A 27154-nucleotide genomic window follows, 5' to 3' on the forward strand; every position below is an offset into this window, starting at 1 on the left:
TTCAGTTCATACAGGGTTGTTTCAATCAGCATCTTGGGAAAGGAGTACCTCCACAATCGAGACACTAGAGGGCAGTAGGTTTTGCTTTTTGGCAACATTTCATCCTGCAGGAGGAATTCTAGCTTCAAAATCTTGGGGGCACAATCAGTTTAAAATTCTCTACAAATTTTAAGTTCAAAACTTAACACCAGATAAAGAAAAAAAAAGGAGAAGCTGCCGTTTCTAGCTTATTGAGTGGGACCTGATCAGTCATAAATTAATGGAACAGGAAGTAATGTGCTATGGTCAGATTGAATCACATGCATGTAAGAAGGCTTGTCAAGGGACACAAGTACATCAAAACCAGAGTTTTATGTATCATACTGTCTATTATGGAGGAGCCCTTACACATTAGTGAAAAATGACCATCTGTTGGACAAAATTTCAGCTGGTGAGGACAATGTCAGAGTGGCCTTTGTGGAAACTGATGAATCACACTGGGCTTGTAGAAGTTAAGTTGCTAGATTAAAAGTGGACAAATCATGATGTCACATGCCTCATTTTTAGGTGTGCACAAGTTTTCTGAGTGGGCAGGAAAAGTGCTCAGCATCTCCCACTGATACTGAGTAAGCTTACGTTAATGTCTGTCAAAAGGAAGTCATCTTTTGTGTGCTGGTACGCTGCAGACGTAGTGAGGCCGCACGGCTGGCGAGTTAGAACGGAGTGATTGCGGAAAACCATGAGTGCAATTGGAAATTTGCAGTTATTCTGAGATCTATTTTGGTGTTTTGTGTCCCCATCATCCACGTGCCTTCAGCCACTAAACTGGAGTTTTTAAAAGTCTACCAGACATCTGCAGTCTTGCTCTTGTTGTGTCTTTTCCTTTTGATCTGAGCCACAAACAGTGACCAATGGGCTATCTGTACTTTTTTCCACTAGCATGCTTTTCTGATGCTATATACACCCCCAGATACTTAGAAAGGGATTTCAAACTGGTATTGCATTTTAATACAGTAAACACTGCAATACTAATAAAAACAAAGCCTGTCTGCCTGAATGAACTCAGTGACAGGACATACTGTACCAGAGCAGACATATTGCTTTTTCTTCATTCACATGTTGTTCCTCTTTTAAATGTGTTTTGATGCTCAGACATGAACGGCAGCTACAGTACATTCTACCACCATAAGCTTTTTGAGGTTCAAATAGAGTAGCGCCACCTAATTAGGAACATCAGCACCTTAAAATTATACAATCTCACATTTTAAAAATTTGTTCATTTTACAACATCACATATTTACATTGATATTAAAACACAGAAGTAGAAAATGGAAAACGGAATCCATGGCATATATCTAAATAAATAATGTAAACAACACAAAAATGTAAACATTGTTTCTGAGTAATATAAATGAATTCGCTGAAAAGTAACAATAAATTAGTCAGTGCATAATGTTTTGAGAGGAAATGCAGTATGACACGATGATCACGAGAAAATCTATACATTTCATCAATCGAGTGCAAGCAGCAGCATCGGTAGCTGTCCCAGTAATGTTGACGACAGAAACATTAAAACATAATAAAAGCCCTGATAGGATTTTATAATCATGTTCTCACATGACATGATGTGAAATAATATGACGTTTTCATGACGGAGAGAAAAAGACAAACTGACATGATGATGACAGGAGACATTAACAGACTGTAGAGCAGAGGGCCTCTCTGACTGAGGCCTCTGTCACTGAGGTGTCATCTGAAGTGTTCTTGCAATGCTGATTTTGGGCCAGTGGCTATGGGAGGAACAGAGGGGGCTGCTGCTCCGTTAGCTCGGCTTGTGCCCCGATTCAGTTTTTTCCGGGATATTTTTCGAGAACGCTCACCAAGGATTTGTGTTTTCCTGTTTCCGAAGAAGGACACAGGGGTCATTTCAGCCTCTCTGCAACGTCCCTGATCATGACTCCGTGTGTTCCAATGTCTGTAAGGGTAAAAGAGGCATTCACAGGCTGGATCTGGACGCATTTTGAGTGGGCTTAGGTGTCAGATTTTCACCAGTTGCTTGGAGGCTGGCTGGGTTCTGCACTGCCTGAATGGTCCAGCTCTGTGCTGTCACAGTCCGAGTCATCATACAGGCCCTGGTTTGGAGGAAAAACATGAATCATCAGAGTTAGAACAGCAACAGAGCTTTTAATGTTGAGTACATAAGCAGATTCTGACCTATTGTCTGCCTCTATATATCACTCTATGTCATGAGCTCTCATGCAGCCTACCTCATAATTATGGTCATTGCTTGCGAGCTGGGTCTTGACTTGTCGAAGGATAGCCTCCTTCTCAGACAACCCGTCAGAGCCTAGCTGGGCGGGGTCAGATGGGTCAGCGGGAATCTCCGAGCCCTGAGACAGGAGGTCGTCGCTCTTGTCGTCCAGCCGCTCGTCCGTGTTGGTGCTGACCACGTCCGGCGTGCCGCTGTGGGAGTGGTCGGTGGTGTTTCCCTCCTCGCCGTCCGAGACCGACAAGTTCTCTGAGCTGAAGGTGGACAGGGACTGGCACTTGGTCATGCTCACAGGACGCCTGAGTGGGATAGGAAAGAGTACATATACATAGATAGCATAGTGAGAAAACACTTTATATTAATGGCATTACTGCATTTATAAGCACTTCACAGTAGAGAGATATGATGCGTGGAAAAGGGGTTGAACCATGACACAGACGTGTATTAAAAATGTGATAATATATTCATGCCAGAAAGTCTCTTCAACCACATTTGGCATTAAATCGTGTCTGAAAATTAGGATCACGCCAGCATAACTGTTTGTCGCTTTTGTTCACAGACTATGTGTTAAAGACCCTGCATGCCCACACAGGTGTCAGTTATTCTGGCTGATTAGCCTTTAGGGTGATGTTATATCAGGCTGAATAAGTGAATGCACCTGTGTGGCGGCCTGAAAATGTAATGTTGGATTTTTTTGTTGGGAAGTTGAACATATGAACTGCTTTATATGGATGCACAGATGGAAATGCGAACACAGCAGGTCTTCAGTAATTCTGCTGAACTCTTACCGTCTCCGCGGCAACTCCACTTCACTGTCCACTTCTCCTTCCTCTTCCTCTGACGACACTCCACGTCTCTGCGGAGAAGAGTAACATGACATGTGAAAATCACCACAGCCTGGCAGTGTTTTTTGCGCGTTTGACACCTCTAAAGATGCTGGTTTGTACAGCGAGTTGAGTCAAGATAGAGGCAGTGATAAAGGCTGGTAATGCTTTGTGTTTTGCTTAATCGTTGCAATAAAAGAAATCAAAATGGGCTGATTTCCCCAAAGCTTCTCACTGCCAAGTCATTGTTGCTCTGTTATAAGGCAGAAGTCAAAATGATGTTGTGAAACTGGGCAGCGCTGACAAAGCCTCACCTGACTGCGTGTGACTGCAGCCCTGTAGAGCAGCGCTGCAGGTGTGAGGCGTTGACTTCTGGGCGAGCGCGTAATCACCGTCCCGTCCTCCTTCTCCTCGCCCTCGTGGGAAACGCGGGGGTTCCCGAGCACGGACGCCCTCCCCGCCGCTGCCCCTCTGCCACACGGCGAGTCAGGGCTACTGGAGAACGGAATAGAAGCTGCGTCCTCGCTGGGCGTGTCACTGCGTGGAGGTGTTTCCGCCAAGTCGTCGGTCCCCACGCCCACATCTGGCCCCTCCTCCGGCCCTCCATTCCTTCCGCTTCTGCTCTCCTCGAGCCCGGCTGAGGCACTCTGGCTGCCCGCTCTGTCCAACCCTGGCCTGACCTGCCCCTTCCTCCTGCCTTCAGCCTCCAAGGTAGTAGAAATTAGGTCCGGGCTCGAGGAGTACATCTTCTTGAGCAGCAGATCATGCTGCAGGCCCCTGAGGGCTGCACTGGGGTCTAGGTGCTGCTTACTGCTGGGAACAGATGTGGTGGAGTTGACCATTGCTAGTGAAGAGGAGAGAGTAGCCTTCAGCTGAGCCAAGTCCCCGCTGCTGCCTTTGCCGGCTTTCCTGTAGCGCGGTTTTCCTCGGCGTGAGCGGCCGGGGGAGGTAGAGCCCTTGTTGGGGATTGTGACCTGGGTCATGGAAGAGTCCAGTTTGGGGAGGATGACCTCTGATTTTAGTAAGTCTGGCCTAGAGAAGATGGAGGCATAATTAATGAAAAACAGAGGCAAAGAATAAACATTTCAATATTGCACTAATTGCTACATAGATGCTCGTGTATTTCCTGCACTCTTCACTGTATCTTCAAAAATATCATTGTCCTCAAATTACCTTAAAATCAAAACAATAAAAAACAGCAATCTGTTAGTACAACTTTCAATACTTTTTAACTCCTCTACCCTGTCTGAGGAGCTCGGCCTCAGCAGTAGGCTGCTGTTTATAGGATCAACTCAAAAACAAAACTAAAACTACAGTGCCAACATTCATGATCTTTTTTGGTAGTTCCTGGGGGGTTTTCTCTTCCTTTAAAACTGCCCTGGGGAGCGATTTGATCAAACCATCGACATATAAATGCTGCAAATATAGACAACAACGTGCTGTCTCACCTCTTGCTGTGTGAAGGCAGTTTCTGAGGTACGTTGCGTTTCTTCATGAGTTTCTCCATCGAGTTGGAGGAGGCTGACTGTCTGGAGCTGTGGTGCTTGAAGCAGCCCGGGTACTTCTTGTCCAGCGACTGCTCCCTCCTGATGGTTAAACACAGAGCCAATACTCGTTTAATGGATGTCAATGGATACTCGGAATAAGAGAGCACTTTGTTACATGCAATGGCCCTGTGCGACTGGATGTGATGGCCATTCACTTCGCATTACGGATGAACTCTTTTCTGCTATTTCATTACAAAAACACTGCTTCACCAAGGGTGATAGATAAAGCTATTAGTACAAAGTATTTCAATGACTGCAGGCTGAGTTTTCCTACTGTTACAGTGTGATGCATTTTTCAATAACTAGAAAATGACTACAGTATGCTACCTTATGCAAACTTGATCTCTAACCATTACTGTATAATCTTACAGTCCCCATGCAACTTGACAGAACTGCAGCAGTTTTGTGAAGAACTATTGCAAGTGCAAAACTGCAGCTACATTAACTTCCCTTTCAGTCAGTGTTGTAATGGAATAAAACAGCAACAGCAGTTTTCATACTTGTGCAGTTCTTTCTCTTTGATCTCCAGCTGCAGCATGATGGCGTTCAGCTCCATGTAGAGATTGTTGGCTCTCTCCAGTTTCCTCTCGTAGTGCTCCCGGATGTCCAGCGCATGTCTGAGAGGAGAGGAAAACAACAGTCAGCTCATCCTTATGTCTTTGTTAGTGGTGGTTTTGATGGTTTCCTGTTTATCCCCACATCCGTGTTGCGATTAGCTAACCTGAGTTCTTCTCTGCGTCGTTTGATCAGCTCCTCGTCCAGCCTGTGAAGACACGTCCCCTCAGACTTGATCTTCTCAAAGTGGTGCCTCACCTCATCCCTCCACTCCACCTGGACACATCCATCAGAGTGGGACTTACGTTAACTTAATATTTCATCATCTTACAGGTCAGAATAAAAAGACTGTCTGTGGTTAAAAGATTTCATATCGTTTTAAATTAGTGTACAAATGTTGTCTTCTTCATCTTCTACCAGCACTTCTACTATGATCAATGCTTCTACTACCAATACTTCTGCCACCACTACTATTACTACCTCCAGCCTTTGTGTTACTACCACTACGATTAATTATTATTCTGTCTGTGCAGAAATTCAAAATAGCCAGAGCCGCCTGTAAAGTCACCAGTTTTAGTCAGGAATCAGCAGCCTACACCTGAAGGTAATGCAGACTGAAATCAGACAGATCATTTGTGGACTGTAGTTACTTCCTCTATCGATGCAGCAGACAGCCTGCTTCATCACATACGCAGAATTTAATTGTAATATTTTGGCAGCTTGTATGGCATTTTTCAAAGCACCTGTTTTTTTTTCGTGTTTTATTAGATTTGTACGCCTGGAAAATGCTGCTATCCCTGTGTTTTCCATTTGAATAATGAAGTAATGACATTAACAACAAATGATTAATACTGAGAATAAACTTCATTGCACCTTGATCTAGTAAAAAAAAAGCGCTTAATTTGCTGAGAGACTGAGGTTCATGTGTATCATTGAAACAAAACCCATTAAGCTGTCAGATGATGATCAATACGCTGGGAGTGAAACTGAACATGAACTGGCATAACATGAGCACACACACACACACATACACACAAAAATACAGCGAGGGCATTTTCTTGTACACAGTGGAGCGTGACAGCTGTTATCTGATACCTGTCATATCAAAGGACAAAGGAAGTCAGATATATGAGTGTGTGCACATACATGCATGTGTGTGTGTGTGTATTTCTGTCTGTCCGTGACTGATGCTCTTCTTATTAAGCTAATGGACTCTGTGCGCACTTTTCTATGTCTCCAGTCCCCGCTTCCTCCTCTCTCTCTGCTCTCTGCTCCCTGCCATTAAAGCAATCAATACACTCCAGCAGCAAATACTTCTTTCCAACGTCACAAGAAAAATCCATTATGGGGCATGGAGGAGAGAAACTGGGGAGGGTTGCAAGAGGGGGAAGGGGAGCAGGGAGAAATAAAGGATCAAGGATAAGTGGAAAGAGTGAAGCTTTGTATTTTGCATGGTGAGATATAAATGCAAGAGGAGGCCGTGGGCTGCTGGGAAAAGGAAATCGTATCCACTTTTTGTATTTGTGTGCACAAGTGCGTCTCCTGATTATAAACGCTTGAGTTATAAATGGATCTGCGGTTCAGCATGGCTGAGTTAACACATATCTTCCACACAATTATACTTCTTCCTCTAAGTCTGCTGTCCTTCATCTGTTTGGATTGGCAGTGGTCTCACGTATTTGTCACTGGCACCCATCCCCCACACCCGCCCTCTCCATCATGCTTTGATATGATGGAGGTCGAAAAAGGTTCCCTCTTTGACCACAAATCAGCACTCACATTCGACAAGGAACAAAGACCAAAGAACCAACTATAATATGTTGTGATTGAAAGCACAGGTATTATTAGTGGGCTCTCGAGAGGCCTGGGGCCCCGTGCAGCTGCACCCTCTGCACTGCCTGTAGTTACTGCAGTGGACTGGAAACAAATGGCAGTGGGTTGACAGGAAAATGACTATTAGAGATACTGGCTGCTGCAGGAGGTTTTCTATTAGGAGACATACAGAGCTTGTGTGTCCCTCATCTAATGTCTATTTCTGTATTTATTTGACAAGGGAGGCTGTGATTTTAGAGAGGATGGTTTTCAATTATATTGTCCCTTAAATACACATTTCCTTGGGTGTGAATTAGTGCTTTCTAAACTGGCACTGGTAAACAATAAAAACAAAATGAATGCATACATTTAATGAAATCAAATTTTGCCCATTATTTAGATGTCAACGCAGCTTTTCAGTTGGGACTGTCAACAGAGAGAAAGGGAGCTCACCTGAGACTGAAAGTAAGTTTCTTGTGGAGTCGAGAGGATGTCTGCAGAGGCGATGTCCAGGTGCAGGAGGATCTGTCTGAAGGAAGGCCTGTTTCTTGGCTTGCAGTTCCTGTAAACAAATGTTTTGTCAGAAATGTGAGGGGTGTGGAAGATAATGGCCTTTCCTCTCTTATGAACAGCTCCCTCTCTGTAAAATATTCTCTTTCCTACCTCCTTAAAGCTTCTAACGTCATTATATTCTCTTTGTGCTGATGCCTCAGCTTTCTTTTTCCAAATCATTCTTCTTCCCTCCGTCCCTCCCTCTGCCTCCCCTCCTCCCGCCTGCTCACCAGCATTGCCTCAGGAGCAGTTTGAAGCTGTCTGGACAGCTATCAGGTACAGGCAGCTGCAGACTGTTGTTGCCCACTCCCCAGATGATAGCGGAGGAGTCCACATCCTTATAGGGCACCTCTCCCGTCAGCATCTCCCACAGCACCACGCCAAATGACCTGCAGAGAGACGCGGCGTATTTACATTCAGACATGCCGATGAAGATGTGAAGTGAAGTGATGAAAGGAAGCATGAGTGAAATGTCACACTTAACGTTGTAGACGAAAATCTAAATCGCTAGAACTGTTGTATCTGACGGGAACTTTATCACTGCAAAAAGCCTTTGATGCTGATGCCTGTGGGCAGTCTCTGGTATCTCAACCTGATTATCATCAAGGTTTAATCAGTTTGGTGCGATGAAAGTTCTATATACTTATACACATATATATATATATGCCCTGACAAATATATCACAGCCCCAAAAAATAACCAACCAACTTTTGCCAAAACATGATGCTTTATTTCACTACAGTTCAGTGCTTCATTGATGTAAGTATGTTCTAAGTATGTTTGGTTAGGGAGCAAGAGAGCGGCACCCATGGGGAAGGTAACTAAGGAAAGTCGTGTGTTGTCTGTGACTCTCTGGGTTGCCATGGCGACCACGTACAGTATCCAGGGTGCCAATAGCATAACACGCAGCATTGAGGAGGTGTGTGTGTGTGTGTGATGTTGTATTTACATGTGTATTTTTAGAGTTCCTCCATCTACTTGTTTATGATTCGTGATATAATTGCACAAGATGAGATACCTGATTTCAAGGCAATCAATTATTTTTTTTAACGACGAGGTCAAATATTAGCTGTTAATTAGATGATGGATTACAATTGTGTTATCAGTTTATTTTCATGCTGTATCATAACATTCAGTAATATAAGGAATGACCCCTTTGCCAGTAAAGTATGGCTTATCGTAAAGTATTACAATTTTAATTTGCAGATTTTCAATAGTAAAATTCAAGCAATTTTCAAGAAATTTCAAGGTACCTACCAAAAATTCAAAAACTCTCTAAGCCTTCATTATCACATCTAAATTGTTGCTATAAATGAAACTGTGAAGAATAAAGTTTGCAGAAATCCTTTATACCCACAGCAATCAATGTATATTGTCATTATATTTATCATAACAGCTGCTCACATTAACTGATTGTATGTTTTGATCATGATTATTTAATTCATGCTAACTTCGACACCAGGAGACAACAAATATGACGACAGGATTGTTTCATTTCAAATATTAAAAGATTTTTGGTTACATGATTGATTGTGTGCATGAAACACCAGATTATGTTGAAAATCAAGCATTCTTCAAGGAACGTCTTTGAATTTAATCATATTCCTACCTTGAAAGCATAATGGTTTAAATTAAGCATTTTCCAAACTTTCAAGACTTTGCATTTGAAAACAGAGAAATGAAAAATTTGAATCATTAGGTTTTTTTTCTCCCCAATTTCCACTCCTGTTATGAAATGAATCTTATTTAATCTGCAGACCCAGTAGCTATATAACCAAGGGAAGCAAATTCTTGCTGCATTACAATTATTTTGCATAATGCAATGCAGCATTATACTGAACCCAGTCAATATATAGGTTCCATCTTGTCAGCCTATGTCTTGGAGTAAGCAACATTTTCTTATGTTGTTGTGCGACATTCTTTCTGTGATTAAGCTATTGTTGTATTTATGCCCTTCCACATATAGCTTTTATCTTATTGCTTTTTATTGTTTTTAGCATAGTGATGACCAGTGCTTTCTCCTTCTTCTCCTATTTATTGTCCGTTCATATGTTGATCTGTGAGGCGAGCTGCTGCAATATAATTACCCTTTCAGGAGTAAATGTACTTAATTTAAATTAACTAGGTTATATCTTCATGTTAAATTCAGCTATTTTATTATAGTCCTTATGTAAATATCTGTTGAACCTGCTGTCAAAAATGTCAGCACAAACCAAAAATGAACACATACAAGATAATACTTGACCACTGCCTCACTTTCTCTGATTCACTCCTTTCGTGGTGTGGCTTACTACATAATTAACATAAATTTAAACAAAACTGTACAGTATACACCCATGCTTTGCTTTCTTTCCACATCAAAAGCTTTTTAATCCTATTTTCACTTCTCTGCTAATGCACTGCTGGCTCTGGGCCAAACCATCCACAGGCTCAGAAGGTTATTCCAGCCTCTCCTGAGCACTGCAGCATCTGGCAAATCAATTATTAAATTAGCCAGCGTTCCTTTCAGGACGGAGAGGAAGAGTGATGGAGGGATGAAGGATGGGAGAGAGAGGGGGGGAGAAGAATGTACTGGGGGAGATCAGGGCCTAACACAGGGCAACCCATCAGATATGGCAGAGACCCTATAGAATTTCATGTAATGAGATATTGAACATAATACTGAATAGATTTTCTAGAAACAGGATCCTGCGCTGTATACTGTAGTAGGCTGTAGCTAATGAGATTCTATGACAGATAAGACAAACCATAAGGGAAAATTGCAAAGGTTCATCACTGCAGAAGAAGGTGTAAAATGGTTATGACACCTACCAAATATCCACCTTCTCTGAGACGGGCTCATTGCGTATGACCTCAGGAGCCATCCAGGCCACTGTACCGGCAAAGGACATCTTGGTGCTCTTGTCACTGAGCTCTTTGGACGTCCCGAAATCAGAAATCTTCACTGAGTCGTCATAAGTGATCAGCATGCTGGAATGAAACATTGAACGGCAGGTTTATGTCTGCACGTCTGAGTAAAAACAGCTGTTTAAGAAATATAAAACTAATTCAAACCAATCATTGAGCCAGTCAGTAACATGACACGTTATCACTCCTTGTGTTGTCAAAACCTCACCAGTAATGTGTCAGTTTAATTTAATTACAGCTGAATTTGGCCAATCAGTGTATCTTTGTAAAGCAGGGTTCCAACCTACTTTAGGTGAAACCACTCCCACCTTCATATGCCTCGATGGCTGTGTTCCCATGGAAACTGCTTTCACGTGGTCCACGACAGCCAGTTTGGAAAATAACAATATGGGGCACTGAATCTGATGAATTTACTTTTTATCAGACCACAAATGAGAAAAGGTTTAGCCAGATAGCACGCTGTTTCCAAACTGTTTGCTCAGTGGGTGTCTGCTGTTGAGCAATAGGTAAAGGTCTGTGAGTTAACAGTCTGAGTCAAGCATAGAGGCTGTATTATTTGTAGCTTGAAAAACAGCGATATTGGGCACTGAAATCGACGAACTGATTTACTGTTTATCAAACCACAAGTGAGACAAGGATTAGCTAGCTGGCATCGGCATGATAGCAACTAAAAGCACGTAATGGGAACGCTGCCGTCAAGACTTTCTTCATACAGACGTGGACATGGTTTCATCTTAAGAAGGCTGGGAAACGACAGACACTGTCGGGAGGTCACAAGGTAAATCTAAGGGGGTTTTGTTTTCTTTTGCTTTATCCTGTAAATTACTCATTTCAATTAGTCATTTCAGGACTCTAAAAAGTATTCAAATAACCTGACGACAAATGGTAGACTTATGCAGCTTGTGACATGAGGTTGCAAGTTGACACTGCTTCGTTTAAAGGGGTCAACACCTCAAAAGGTTGGGAACTGTTCTTCTAAAAGTTGGGACACAGTCGAAATATTCAACATTGCTCCAATTTTCATCCAAGTCAGACTGATCACATCACGTCAGAAAGAGATTAGAACACTATCTACCATTATCACTTCCACCTGAATTACAAAGCTGTAATCACACAGATAACTTTCACCAGACCTACAAAACTCACTTTGGTGACTTGAGGTCTCTGTGGATGATCTTGTGCAGATGAAGATAGTTCATGCCCCCCGCGATGCCCATGGCCCAGTCCATGAGCAGGGACGGCTGGATCTTCCTGCCTGCTCTGAGCACCTCGTACAGCTGTCCCTGGGCACAGTACTCCATGATGATGCAGTAACATGGAGCCTGGGTGCAAATGCCTCTGAGAATGTAGAGAAGTATGAACAGTATGTTAAAACACAACATATTACAGCTGTTACAGTGCCAACAATGAGTGGAAAACCTTTAAGCATTTTACGTTACAGTGTGACTTGAAGGATCACATGAAGAAATGTTACAACCATTTGAGTTTATACAACCTTTTCACAAGTTATTGAAACATAAAAAACAATAAGATTAAAAGCCCCATAATTACAATTCAGGCTGCATTTCTTAGTTTTTGTAAAACTGACATATATACATATAGTAAATATAAAGCTTGGAATCCTCTGCACTTCTTGTGATCTAATAAGCCAACTGAGTATTTCTACTAACTTGAAAGTGATGATGTTGGGGTGTTTGAGCTTGCGCAGGTGCTTGATGTCTGTCTCTTTGATATTCCGCACTTTCTTTACGGCCACTTCCTGTCCGTGCAGTTTGCCCAGAAAGACGGCGCCCTGGGCTCCACTGCCCACCCACTGCAGGTCAGATATCTCCTCAAACGGGACCTCCCAGGCCTCTGCGGTTGGGGAAGAAGACGGAGGGAAAGCAGCTGGTGAATTTATGGGTGTAGCAGCATGTAGAGCACAGTGACAATTATCATATTAACCTGTACTGATTACAGGTTATTTTCAGACATTTGCAGGAAACCAGGCTGAAAACTCATATTCTTGAGGGCAGCTGATGTTTCATAACATTAATAAACACCAGACTGCTATTAGGGACTGCATCTTTGATGAGCAATAGAAGTATCCTCTCTGTTCTTTATTTCATTTGAGTCTACAATTTATCTTAATTCACTTTTTCTTGTTACATTTATGCTGTGATGATTCATTTTGATTTATTACAGATATTTCAGCCTAGTCTGGTTACATGATTGAGTTATTTTGACCTGAGTCTGCTCATAGAGGAGTTTGACATTTGTGGAAATACGCTTACATACTTTCTTGCTGAGAATTAGATTTGAAGGTTGATACAACGCTCATGTCTTCCCATTTCATATGAAGCTACAGCTAGCAGCTGGTTAGCTTAGCTTAGCATAAATACTGGAAACAGGGGGAAATAGCTGCACTGATTGCCTGACTTCAAGAAACAGATGAGGATTAACAGTCTACACATGACACCTTGTGCTAAAAGCACAAGGTGTCATGTGTACACTTTGGTTTTCGTACGGATTAAGGAAACCGTAAATAGTGGCAACAACCAAGCTTTGGAGGTGCTTCTGTTGGACTGAGCCAAGCCAGCTGTTTCCCTCTCTTTCCAGGCGTTGTGCTAAGCTAGCTGACTACTAGCGATAGCTTCATATCTTCTGTACAAACATGCGAGTGGTATCACTCTTATCATCTTATTCTCAGCAAGAAAGCGAATAATGTTTTTCCGTAAAAATGTCAAACCATTCCTTTAATATGGCGACATGTTCGTATGCTATGGTAGCAAAATGAAGAAAAGAACGCACTCACTTCATGTTTAGTTGTTGATACATTCACAACATACAAAACACATATAAAAGGCTAAAACTATTAAATCAAGGTGGACAAAATACATACATACATACACCAAAAAGTCTATAGGCCCATGTAAAATTAAGATAGTAGCATTGAGCATACAGCACTACAACAGGCTGTTTTGCAATAATAGACCTGTAATAGTAAAACCTGTTGTAAGTCTAGGCTCTTAGTGTCAATGCAGAGCCCAAGCTGATATCCTGTTCTGCAGTTGAACCTCACTTTAACCTAAGACCCAGGGTTTGCAGGCAGACAGACAGGGAGCTCTAATCTCCTGTGGGTAATTCTCCCTCAGCCTCCTAAATCCTGCTTAGTGCCATTGTGGGGCTGAAGCGAAACAGGGGTACGACGCTCAGGAGAGGGTTGGAAGAAGGAGGGGATCTGAGAGCCTAATGTGGCTGCATGGCGAACGAGGAGGTGGAGGGGTGGTGACGGTAGAGGTGGTGTGTGTGTGCGTGTGTGTGTGTGAAAAGACGGGAGGGGGATTCCCCAAGGGTCGGCAGGGGTCCATGTGGCCGAAGACAGATTGTTAATACAGAGGAAATATACAGCCCGCTCTGCTGCTGTTCTTTACCCCAGAAAAGAAGATTCAGGCACATTTGTCATACTAACAAGGATGGTATGAATGATTAACGCTCTCCAGTGATAAATTGAGGTCTCTAATGAGCCTCTAAAATGTTCCACAGTAAAGACATAAGACCACATCTGATAATATCAGCAGGTCTGCTTTGTTTGATCTGAAAAACTGAGGAAATTTAGGACATCGCCAGGCAGCCCACAGTCCTCTACAATCAATAAAGGACGGACGAGGTTCCTGCTCTCTATTGTGCTACACTGTGCCTTCCACTCAAAGCTTAAGAATAGTGCATCGTGATACGGCGAGCAGGCATTCAGTTGCAGTGCCCCTATTTATTTCACTTTTATAATATCCGTCTTGCTCGCGTCAGTGTGTGTGACTCCCTGTGAGGCTGCAAAGAGGAGCGGAGCAGCGAGGTGCAGATGGGCTGGGAGTGATAACAGCACAGGATGAAAAGGAGAGGGAAGGAGACAATGAGATATGGAGGGAGGAGGGGAGACATGGAAGTCAAACGGGTGATAAAATATCAGAAGGCTATAAAGACAAGAAGACGTATAAATCTGCCACCTTCGAGCCTGATGTGTGATGTCGCGTTTATTTCATCAAGTTTGTCATCTTTTTTGACTTTATGTGTTCGTGTCAGCGATATTAAGCGCTTCTATTTGTGGATGTGTTTATGTGTGCGTGCAGTCATCCCTGAGTGCATGCTCACATATGTGTGTCTGTGTGTGCGTGTGTCAGGTTTGCGTTAATAGAGATGAGAGGCGCGGGGTCAGAGCGTGGCCATGCATAATTCATGAGGCAGATTTGGCAGAGGAGTCCCGGGGGAGCTCTGCGCTATTGTAGTGGCTGCAGACATAAACAACACAGCATCACAGGGAGCTAGTTTCATTGGGGGGGTGGTAGTGGGAGGAAGGTGGGGTGGGTGCGAGCAGGCGAAAGGATGGGGGAGAAAATATCTGGGGAAAATGAACCCTTTGCAGATTTGATAGAGTCTTTCTCTGGCTGCAGCTCTTTCACGTCAAGGAAAGTGTTTATTTACGACATGGCCTTTGAGGGAGTCATTTTTCTACCAACTGTTTAATGTAATTAAACAGTTGAGATAAGACCACTCCATTAGCATATCAAAGATGCAGACTGGTATCAAATGGGATGCTGGTGATTGCTGCAACCATAAAAAGCAACCCTTGATGCTAGTGTGTTTATGTGTTTCCACTGAAACGCATTTGACGGCTAGACTTACCGTCCAGGTCATGTTTGTGCTCTGTGGAGTAAGCTTTGCCGATCATAGTCCAGACAGGCCGCAGACACCCAAACAACCCCTCCAGAAACCCTCCTCCTCCTCCGGTGGACTGGCACTGTAGCCTGGCGTCATCCGCCTGGCTCCTGACCTCACTGCTGTCCAGCTCCTGCCCCTCTCCCTCCGTCCGTCCAGGACTCCCGTCGTGCTCGTGGAGCTTCAGGACACTGTTGGCAAAGTGCTCCTGTTGTTCCTCGCCCGGTGTCTGGTTGTGCCCAGCAGTCTGCCCCTCTCCTCCTCCACCCCCAGGCTCGACAGCACCTCCGGTGTCTATGGAGAGGACATTGCGTAGGACGCACTGGGTCGGGGTGAGGTCCATTTCTGGGGTGCAGGGTGTTTCAGCATCGAGTCGACGAAAGGATGGAGGATCAGAGAGGGGTGTGTTGAAGCCAGAGAGAGAAGGAGAGGGGGCACGAGGTTCATGAATAAGCGCCATGAGGGCCTGTGGTCATCAGAAGAACTAGAGAACTGGGAGCCTTGACAAGACCAAACATGGAGAGAGGGGAAGAGAGAGAAACAAGATGGAAATGATTAAAAATCAAATCAAAGATAAAATTATTCGCTTACCCTCTGGGAGCTATGAAGGCTGATTTAGCAGAATATTGAGTTTGTAGGAGAGGGTCACCTCTGGAAGATTGTTATTTATGCCTCCTCTAAGTAAAACCTTAGCAATAGTAGCTAAGTTATCATGCAGAGGAACTCAATGGAGTCACTGTTCTGTACCCCAAAAAGCAGATCTGAGCCATGCAGCTCTGAAATATCTGTAAATGCAGGCAGACAAGAGGACACATCTCCCTTGAGCTATAATCAATATCAAAGAAATGCACATTCATAGTTCCTGTTCTCCTCTGGTTCACATCAATGTTTTTCTGTCGTTCTATATCCCGGAGAGTGTTTTGCAGCTTTCTATAAAGAGGGGTTTTAAGGACTGTGTAGGGCTCGGTGGTGAAGGGTAACATTTCACAGAGTACACGGCAGACTGAGTGAAAAACATGCTGTTTTAGGGAAATGTTCATCATCAGCATAGAACAGAAATATTGTGATACAAAGATTGCACATCATCATTTTTAGCATTTTTCAGAGCCCAGAAGTAACAATGTACTGCTGCAGCACTGGTGCAATTTGCATTTTGAAATATAGGTGAAGGGTACTGTGGCTTTCCTTCTAATATATCACTGGTGATCAGGGCAATGACATTAACTTATGAGTCATGATGTCTGACCTCTGAAGATATCAAATCAATACTCGAATGTGAAACATGATTCAGGATGTGTGGATAAAGGAACAGGGAGCAGCCTGTCTGGACCATAAATCTGAGAAAGCCTCAGTCCAGCACCATGTCTGATGAAGTGCTGAGCAAATAATATCAAACGCCCCTTTTAGGCCCACTTGACAACCTTAAAAGGTACCTCAGCGTCACTGTACCTCAATTAAGTATTTTCTGTACCACTTACAGAATATTACATACACAGTGTTGCATTGCTTTTGGATTAGCATGCTCATGCTTAACAAACCCAGTGATCTGTAGGCAGAATGGTGCCACAGCTGGTTATTTACATCCTACTAGAGCAACATCACTGGTGTATTCGAATGGATGAGATCAAATGATGGCTGTACAATAACGAGAGAATTCTGCAAGCATCCTCAAAGCTTGTCATTCCTCCAAGGACGACAGCATGTACATGCTCAGCGGAGAATGAAAACGCATTATTTCTTGTCAGAGCCTTTTGAAGTGCTGCACTCCTCCTCTGCTATCTCTGAGAAGAGAGAATACAAGGTGACAGGTTTTACCTGCTTTGTAAAATAATGATACAAATCAAAATCCTTCACAGCACAGGCAGCATCCTGCTGTAGAAACAGACCTGTGTTTTCTTTCCAAGGTTACTGTCTAGTTACTGTGAGGTGCACATCAGGTATCTTACATTTGTCCACAATCTTGGTCAGCGTGAGGGTCAATCTGAGTCCAATTACTGAGCCTAAATATATCCACCAGCAATTAAGACAATTATATCAACCACACTTCTGTGAGGAGTACTCTCACTTAAAGTAATGTGCCTGGCATCTAATGTGTAAGGACCACTGTGTCTTGATACCACCAGGCCTACCTACTGCTGTTTATTTATAATTCATAGAGAGACAGAGAGAGAAATCACATAACCAAAACAAGACGAGACACAGCCTGAAGGATTCATTAACCAAACCACAACCATAAAGCCCAAAGTCTGGAAAAATCCTCCTCATTACAATTTTGTACGCAGGGAGAAACCCGACCACTGAGACACATCTGGTGTCTGAAATCTGGAATAATCACACATCATTCACATCCGACTGATCCTGCCTGCTAATGGTCCTGCTCCAGCTCGCACTTTATTTATTTCGAGGTATCAGCTGCGGGAGCCGCAGGAGCAGGCTACGGTCTGTTACAGGCCACTGCGTTGAGGATGTATCGGAGGGGTTTCTTGTGCGCATCGTCGCCTCTCCTCGCACCTCCTGCGGTGAATATCCCCGGTGCATCAGCGGAGCACCGCCGACAGCACTGAAGTTACACTCAAACACAGTTCTGCGATTGATCTTTGAATGAGAAGGGACCGGATGCGTTATTCGGGGATAAGATCAGCTGCAAACCGGCTGCCTTCTCTGCTTTGCTGCTCATGACGCCGCCAATGCAAAACCAACGTTTCCTACCTCAGTGCCGACAGCTGAAGTCCATCGCTGGTGACTGCAAAAGCTTATTCCACTGTATTGTTTAGAATTTATTCTAATAACCACCAAATAATTCTCTCTGTCTGGCTACAATCAGCATCCACGCGTCTTCTTCCTCTTCCTCCTCCTCCTCCTCCTCGCTGCATCCACTGAGGTTTCTCCGCCCTGGATGACTGGAAGTCTGCGCTTTCTCCCGCGTTTATCCCAGCGAGCAGTAAACACAGCTATAACTGCGCTCCCCTTCGGCTCGCTTGTTTGTCCTGCACCTCCTCCTCCTTTTCCATTCTCCTCTGAGGACGCGATCTGCGCACACTCACGAATTTATACGGCTACCTCACCTATAGTAAACACGACCGGGGAGGAGAGGAGCGGAGGAGAGCAGGGATGGGAGGGAGGCGGTGTGCGCCTATCAGAGGAGCAATGCGCTGTGACGAGCTGAGTCCGGTGAGACACGGGACGAGCGCAGGTAAACGGGTTTATGAGGGAGTGAGGCTACTCTTAGGCGGGGAGGGGGGGGGGTCAGCCGGTGTGTGAGGTGATCAAAATGATGTCATCCCCAAAGCATGCAGCGTTTGACTGGACAGCGCCGCGCAAATCCCCTCAAACCCCATTAAAGCCCTGCGCATCCAGCGGAATTGGCGCATAATCTGCGAGCGCTACCCCCTTCTGCCACAGAGGGGGCACGCAGGAAGGACGGCAGGTCGTTTTTTATTATCATTTCCAATCTCAACTGACCCATTTCTCTCACACAGGGAGAGTGGGACAGCGCAGGACCTAAATGGGACTTTCCCCAGGCGTGATTTGTTTCCCTCAGCGCCTTCAATTAACCCGAATGAAAAAAATCACACTGATTTTAACAACTGACAATCTTTCAACACAAATTTGTGTGTGTTTGAGGATCCTGATATATGCAACAGCGCCAGACCCCCATCTTCTAAGGTTGCTGTTTAAATATAGTTATTATTCAAGGTGTTATTTCCGAGGCTGTATCATAAAAGAATGAACAATGGGCCAAGACAACACACCAGAGTCACATAAAGCAGATGTTTAAGAACAAACAAAAACAGCCTGCAAAAAGTCCCAAAAATAATGAAATCACAGCTGGATTTTCAGACCTTTATGTCAACAACAACATTAATAAATTACAGGCAAAAACTGCAGTGAATAATACGGGAGAAATCAGAATAAATACTAATTAAATTTTGGACTTTTCATTTTGGACTCCTTTTCAAGGCTTTTAAAATTAACTTTGTGCATGAACACATCAAAACTGAACAACCTGTTCAAGCTTTGAATATATCGAAGTTTTTGTATAATTTCACCAGAAATGGCAACTAAATCTTCATAAGCCGCAAGTATACGACACATCCCAGTCAGGGGACTCCTGCATGATGAAGGGATGTCAGCGTAACTCTGCAGGCCAACGTGGGAGATCATGAAATCACTGTAAACGCTGGAGAATCTTCCAACAGTCAGAGGAAGACTTCAGTTTGTGGAACAGCTGGGGATCCCTTGTCTGAGCTGTGTATTTACTGCCAGTCTAAATGGCACATGACCCTTTTTGAGTGCTAAATCCAAATCCAGCCCTTATCTCCCAGATTAAGCTCGTGTTGGGTTTAAATCCTAACGATGACCTCATCGTGCCGCTTGTCTACGGCGGGGAAACCCTAACTTGTGCGCAGAGTGAGACCATGTGAGACTGACAAACCTGCACAATACACAACAACTCAAAGCTTCCCCCTCCTCTTCTCTCTGCAGAGCTTTATGAATTTCTGATGAAAATAAGATCTTTGCACAGGCTGAGTTTGATACCTGCAGTGATATTGGTTAGGAAAAAAACGACTGCCTCTGTTTTCATTTCTTTTGAAGCCTTGCCAAATGAAAATAAGAATTATTTTCTCTCTGGGTGTTTTGCATTGTGTTTCTATCTGTGATGGAGTAAGACAGAGGCACCACAGACCCACTAAGGGAGAGCAATAGCAAAATAATAAAGGAGCTGTTTCATGCAAGTAATTAAATGTTTACCTTTTTTGAGACAACCATTTGCACCATTAGGGACTAAAATTATTTTTGGCAGCAGACTTGAATGCTTCAGTTTTAATTTTACAATCTAATGGAGAATTATCTTCCAGTTCCCAAATGAATATTCAACGGACTCTTGCCAAAAATGCGGTTTATGAATGTTTAATCTTGGTTTTAATATCACATGAAATAGAAAAAAAGGGCAAAAATGTGCAGCTTTAATCATTCTTGCTATTTTATGCCATCCATATCTATAATTCCTCGCCCTAGTCTGTCTGAAGGCGCTCTGAATGGAGCAGTACATCCTCTGTTCTATTTCTATCATCTTTTTCTGAAAACTTTCTCCATCATTTATTTATCAGTGCCTGTAGTTGCAGGATGGCTCCTCGTCGGGGATGTTCAGCTCTCTGAGGGTCCGCGCTGCTGCCTCTGATGTCCACCAACACAACTAGCTGCTTCTGTTGTGGTTACTCCAGCAGAAACAAGCACAGAATGAACACCGCAGGGTACCACTCCCAATCAGATGAAAACTTCAAATCTACAAAGTGACAGCTTTTTAAAAAAATATATGCAGTGGGACTCCCATTGATTTGTGGATTCAGAATGAGCTACGTGCGATCTGCCGCTGTCATGTTACACTGCATACATGCAAATCTTGTTATTTAAGAGGCACATAATTAGAACCACAAAGCTTTAATCTGAGTACTGAAGGAATGACTGCACACTCTAAGGTATCCATCACCGTCTGATGTAAAATGCTGCATTGTTTGGCAACATGCCTCGTAATCTGTGGGAGGGAATTAACACAGGCCTGCAGTGAAGGATGTCGAGAGGAATGTCATGTGTGTGCATGTGCCTTTGACTACGAGTGCGCAGTATGTTGTGAAAGGCCCGGTGCCAAGTGGTCACAGATTGTCCCAGCCCGGTTAAGGGGGAAGGGGGTGGTGTAGAGGTGTGTGTATGTGTGGTTGGCTGTAGGGAATTGGGGGGTGGGGGGGGGGGGGGGGGGCAGCTTCTGGCTCTTTGGAGAGCCTATTTATGGATCCTCATTGAGAGCTCCTTGTGCTAGTCATTGTCACTTCCACTCGCACACTGCTGAATAGGTGGCCAATCATCAAATCCACTCAACTCTGTTCCGAAAAGGAACGTGAACAAAGGAAGCAAAGCTAATTGGCACTCTGTTTCAACATCATATTGACCGAAAACCAACAACGGCAGAGACATTCTCTTAGATTTCTGATGAAAGATGACAGGTATGTGTGTGTCTATATCTGTGTGTGCTTCTGTATGTCTGTGTCAATGTACACGATGGTACACGAGAGTGAGCCCTTCGTCTCTGTCAGGGGAAGCTGATATTGGAAGGCACTGCAATCAATCAGGTCGCCACTGTGTGTTTCATCCTTGCTGCCCACTGATGGGATTCATTAAGATTGGCGCCAAGCAGCATTGGTGGGCGTGTGAGGGGGTTGGTGGGTGGCGGGATTCTCCATTTCAACCCTATGATCTCACCTCCTGTCTGCCGCTCAGGAAGAAGAGTTTTCATTCACAAACTTCATCCGTTCACGTGTGCGCATGTTCGGGCGCGTGCACAAACACACACGACCAACGTGTCTCCCAATGGGACGCTGAGGAAACAGTTGAGCCAATGAGGCAATATTCAGGTGAGATCACTGCCGGATGCCAAGGTTCCTCTTTCCATTTAAAAACTCTACAAAGGATGAGTGTTTGACGCCTTTCACCAATCGACCTTGCACTAAAGCGATACAGGAGCGGAAAGAAGATGTTATGATAGAAAGCTGTCTGAAAACTTGTTGGATAGGAGGTAAACACATTTGTTTGTGCATATTTATGTGCACGTATTAACATTAACAGATTCTGAACATATTAGCAAACAGTTGCCTATTACAACATCCAGAAAACAAGGAACAATATTAGCATTCATTTTAGAGTCATGATTCTGGCCGCCTGATTTACCTGTGTCAAATATTTACCTTCATTTTAGCTCTGCTTTGGTCTCCACCAACTCCTGTGGGACATACCTGTCTTTTTTAGCTGCTAAATGCTCCACTGTGTTCGCCAGCCAGTCATGAACTGTCTGCTGTTTGAGGCTACAGTTAGGGCTTTTTTGCCAATGACATCGATGAAAGTAGTGACGTGATCCATTCTTAATATGAAAATATTGACTACTGCAGCTCGAAACTTGACAGACCACTCTCTTGCTGACAAGACCGGTCCCAGACAACTGGAGAACCATACTGACTCATTTCGGCGTGTTTTAAAATATGCAAATCCGACATTTAGATCAAGCACTGCTTTGATCTTGCAAGGAGATTAGAGATGCGTCTGATTTCCCTTTGAAACCTCTGAGAGGCGAGAAGCCAGCCAGGCAGCCTGCTGTGGAGAGCCTCTGGCAGCGGTCCGGTCAGGAGAGGGTTAATAACAATAAAGGGGAGGTTGGAGAAGCCTTCCTGAAAGTCACATGGTCTGTGCCGGGAAGGGGAGGGGGGTTTGGAGGAGCAGAGGGAGGAGTCTGGAGCGTGTTGCCGTAGAAACAGAATCCTCAGTTGGCCGGTGTGAAGTCAGAAGCGGAATATTAGGCGGTGACTGCAGTTAGATGCTGCTGGTGGTGTGAGGTGGGTGGATGGGTGGGGAAGGAGGTGGGGGTGGCTTGGGGAGGGGGTGACTCACACTGGAGGACGCACTCTGCATTCTAATGGCTGGACACACGCGCAAACACACTCGATCGCGCGCATCCAGTACACTCTCTCTACACCTTCAGTACAACACCTCAAACCCTCAATCCACCTCGGCCCTTTCTTCTGTTAGAGTCTCCCATTCCTCTCCGCTTTATCTACTGCGTGGCTCAGCACTATCCTGCACCACTCTGCATCAGAACATATAATTAATTCATTATGTCAATGGAAGATCCATTAGTGTACATTTTGGTGGCTTCACTTGCATGGGTTGATAAAGGGCATCTATTAGAGGGAACCAAAGGCAGGCTAGTAAACTATAGCCATGTAATTGGTGACGGTATAATTGCATAGCACACGTAGCAATTAAAGCGATAATATGTGTAAACCGTGCTCAAGATTATCATTGGATTAACTACACTTCCCAAATGCCCTTGAGTGTAGAGGCTCACCAGCTGTTACAGGGAAGTGTTAATAATTATGCAGCCGATTTTTAGGGCTGTTGTTCTGAGGGTCTTTTTCTTTTGGCTGCAGGGGAATCAGTTTGTATCTCATTAGCTCCACTGTGGGGAAACAGTTCATGTTAATGGACTTTTTCTCTCAGAGTGCAGGACGAGAGAAGCAGCAAACGCACACGTGTGAATCCTTACAATAATGATAATTTCAATGAATCAATGAAAAATATGAGATTTGTGAGGCCTCAGGTTGGACGAAAGCAATTCATTACAACAGTCAACACATTTGAGGGTGAGAATGAGACAACCAAAAACATAAATCTTTTATTTCCACTAATATTGTGATATAACCTGAACGTGTTGAGGTAACAGAGGCTGGAATTATTTTGCTCATTTCATGGTCATTAATTATTAATGTCATAATGTAAAAGTAAAAGTATCATCCCATGTCTATATTTTTTTTTTACCTTAGGGGAGACTTGGCAGCTGATCAAACTTTAATAACAATAAAGGGACACAATTTCTCTACCTTGTGTCACCATTGACATAATCAATAATCAGTGAATGCTCCGTTTGAGCACATGAAGCTTTTGACATGATTTGACTATGTAAGAAGCAATATTGTCATATTTTTGTTTTCCACTTCACTGTTTGACATCCACAGCTGAGACAACATACTCCCTGCCTCTCAGAGCAGACGCTGCAGTGTTATAGCGCTGGTGAATGTGACGTACACTTGCCCTACAGCAAATCATTGACTTTTTGATGGAATGCTGCTTTGCGCTTCCTTTTAAGGAAAGCCAGGGCAGGTTCATTTCCCATCATCGCTGCGTGTAAAACTGGAAGCAGCAAGGAAAATCACAAGCAGTGTGACGCTCTCTCGGTCACCACCCACAGCTGGATCTCATGGTTTGGGGTGAGCCAATGGGGGCCAGGCTGGCTGACAGATACAGTGCTGGCTGGTCAGCGATGTAGGAGGCTGGCCAGTGAACATTATCCTCAGGCTTGTTTATTTCAGTTTGCCTGTGACCATGACTCATTCGATTTTTGGGAAAATGGGGGCAGCTACAGTGCTCCCTGAGGAAAAAAACAAAGGAATCGGATATCTCCTGATTCTTTTTTGTTTAAGATTTTCTTTTCAATTGTCTGTCAATTTAAGACAGTGGTGTCACTAATTCCTACTTGCCATCATAACTTACGGCTTTGAGTGTGATTTCTCCCTCTCAGATGATTTGATCTGAAGGATCTTTACAGCCATAACAGAGATGACTATATAACAGAAAATTACTTTCTAAAGTGTTATTTAAACCGTCCATCAATGCTTAAAATAAATACTGGTATTAGAGTCAGATAAGTCTGTTTGGAATTGAAGTGCTTCTCTGAGGAATCTTACACATTTGTGTGTGGTATTTTTGTTGTACCTCATTCCCACCAGGTCTCATTGTTATGCTGTGAATCTATTGTATATTTTGCTTGTACTCCATACTACGCAATCGGGTTCTTGAGTCACTAAAACTGACTCTTCTGTCTTTTCACGTGTCTGTTCTATTAGGTGGCTGTAGGCGTCCAGCAGTGTTCTGTCAACACATAACTCGCTAAAAATGAAACCATCTTTTCTTCATTTGCCTAATGTATTCAGAATAATAAGAGGAAGTGCCATTGTTTTCCAAATTTGTATTCTGGAGGAATACCAGTCACCAATTATACTAAATTATGCTAATTAGCCACTTGACTGGATCACATTTTACCTGCATTAATAGTCATTAATTCAGCTGAAGTAAAGAGGCCAATTATGATGTGTTGCAAAACTGTGGAAGTGGATGGCACATTTAGAATCAGGGGATATGAGTGAAAAAGACTGTTGGTACCTCAAAAACAAGCAGCCAACATAAAGGAATCATGCACAGTGCAATACGCAGAGTTCAGCCTCTTGTTTCAGTGCCGTCGCTGTCCATGGTGCTGATCAGGGCCAAGAGGGCCCTGATGGGAAATGCAAAACGTACCAGATGTATTTACTCATGTAGCCTCTGGCTATGAATGGGAATAAGATGTTAAAAATGGTGGGAAGTTGGAATAAACTGTCTAATTGCATGTTTTTAATCTAACAATCGAATTATTCTGAAACAAATTTAAACAAACTGGATTTTTAATTACCTAAATTAAATGTTTGTGAATAAGATGGCAGCATCGACAGCAGTGATAGAGTTTCACCTGAATGATGAACACCTATTCTGTAAACGTTTTTTTTTTTCGGAAAGTGAAACAACCTTTCTCTTCCTGTTGTGAAATTTGAGCTTTTAGGCTCAATACAAGACGAAGAGTTTGGACAGCTTCTGCAGGACACTGTGGCCTTCAGACACATCTTCTCAAACCCACCAAACTTTTTAAAACCACACAGAAGAGATTCGTTTGGACCAAATCAAAGACAAGATGATACGGGGTTATTACAGCGTGTAGATGGGCCGTGGGCATGTTTGTGAAGACAAACCATGCACCCTGCCCACTCGGGAAAACGGAAGCCGGCTTCAAATCAATTTTTATCGATTTCATTAGGCTGAAATAAAGAGTTGTCAACGTGCCTGGTGAGCTGGGGATATGCGACCGAGACCGAGCAGCTGCACAGTGATTGCTCTACAACGCCACCTGCCGGTGGGAAGTCTAAACTACACCGCAAATGTTACCCGACCAGATTTGCTGATCCAGATCTTGGGATCTTGAAAGCCTCTCACGATGACAGAAACCGCATTTCTAAAACTCGTGCACTGTGCATAATTGCTAATGCAATATGTGCACATAACCTCATACTCCTGCATTCACACTGAACTGGGTGGTCAGCATCGCAGGGATGAATCACACCCTGCAAGACACACATTCTGCGATTATAATTCTAACAGAAATATCTACCTTCTGCAGGCTCGGTGTTAAATGCGGTGACGCTCCGGACTGCTTGGTAAATATTTTGTAAATAAAGAAGTAACAGAGAGAAAACCGTGATATCTCCATTCAGCGTGACTACTACAGGGGTCCCATCTGGCTAATTACCTTGTCAATAATTCTTGACAGTGATACCGCGAGAACGGGATTTGGGGATGAGAGCTGAGTATGATGATCCCACCCCAGTTCCAATGTTGCAGTTCAGATTTACTTCTACAGCCAAATTGAATTGATTTAAATGTGCAATAAAATAATGAATAATAAATAAAAAAGGATAGAATTTCTGAATAGAAATTTAATTTATCCTGAATGTCCTAGGCTACTATAATCACTTGTACCACCATAATTAGATGCTCACTTTTTTAAACCAACCAATAATAATTGTTTATTAATTATTAATGATTTTAACACAAACCATCGTTTCTTTCTTTCTTTCTTTCTTTCTTTTCCTTTTTTAAATATGTGCTATGCAACTCTAAAAATACAATCAGGAGTTTAGTTTGATTTTGTTGTGATGTTTATAACGTTCATTCATTCCTCTTCAAAGTGTTTTTCTTTTTTTTACTATAGAGAGATTAAAATACTAAACTGTACTGTAGTGCTACTCAGTTCCTTTGCTTACCATAAGTTATTTTATAGTTGTTTTATATTCTGCATTATTAATCTGAATCTGCAAAGTAACTAGTAGCCTGATTACTGTTGTGGAGTGGACTAATGGAGCAAAAATTATGATATTTGCCTCCAAATAGGGAACAGAAGTATAAAGTATAAAATAAAATGGAAACACTCAAGTAAAGAACAAGTAGCTCAAAACTGCAATACAGTACAGTACTAGAGAAAATGTTGTTTGCTACATTCGACCACTGCTGTAATATGGAAATATAAAATTTAAAAAGAATTTAAAAATGTAAGTTTGAGTTTTGTTTCACTACCTTGACCGCCCCCTGCTGTCAAATAATTTAAAAATGCATTCTGATTTCTGAAATCCCTGTCATAGTTTATCTATTCGTACGTCAGTTCAATTCAATTATGTTATTTTTATCAAAAACACTTGTTTAACAGACACATACACACACACATCTATTAAAAAGAACGATAAACAAACAAACAAAAACAACTTTCCCCGGGTTTCTCCGGTTCACGAAACAGACGTACCACATCCGGTCCGGCTGCTAAATCTGTCCGC

At 43.2% G+C, this 27154-nt stretch overlaps 1 protein-coding gene across 1 annotated transcript; it reads right to left on the reverse strand.

The window, feature by feature from the left end:
- Positions 1-559: 559 nt before the first annotated feature.
- Positions 560-17934, reverse strand: LOC121621674 (mitogen-activated protein kinase kinase kinase 12-like). Its single transcript, XM_041958228.1, has 14 exons — positions 17847-17934; positions 15105-15637; positions 12116-12299; positions 11592-11783; positions 10350-10508; positions 7769-7927; positions 7440-7548; positions 5341-5450; positions 5120-5236; positions 4521-4658; positions 3387-4104; positions 3037-3104; positions 2247-2547; positions 560-2111 (listed from the first exon to the last, which is right to left on the reverse strand). Exons 2-14 carry the CDS (start codon positions 15595-15597, stop codon positions 2025-2027), a joined length of 2835 nt encoding a protein of 944 aa, XP_041814162.1. The 5' UTR covers positions 15598-15637; positions 17847-17934; the 3' UTR covers positions 560-2024.
- Between the last annotated feature and the right edge of the window lie 9220 nt (positions 17935-27154).

Source organism: Chelmon rostratus, chromosome 2, assembly GCF_017976325.1.
Source record: "Chelmon rostratus isolate fCheRos1 chromosome 2, fCheRos1.pri, whole genome shotgun sequence".
Lineage (NCBI taxonomy): Eukaryota > Metazoa > Chordata > Actinopteri > Chaetodontiformes > Chaetodontidae > Chelmon > Chelmon rostratus.

Bases quoted from the DNA above. Each gene is read 5' to 3' on its own strand.
- LOC121621674 (XM_041958228.1), bottom strand. From the start codon at position 15,597: ATGGCGCTTATTCATGAACCTCGTGCCCCCTCTCCTTCTCTCTCTGGC. The intron at 5,237-5,340 runs GTTAGCTAATCG...CTCTCCTCTCAG, and splicing joins CGACGCAGAGAAGAACTCAG to ACATGCGCTGGACATCCGGG. The intron at 2,112-2,246 runs GTAGGCTGCATG...CCTCCAAACCAG, and splicing joins GCAATGACCATAATTATGAG to GGCCTGTATGATGACTCGGA.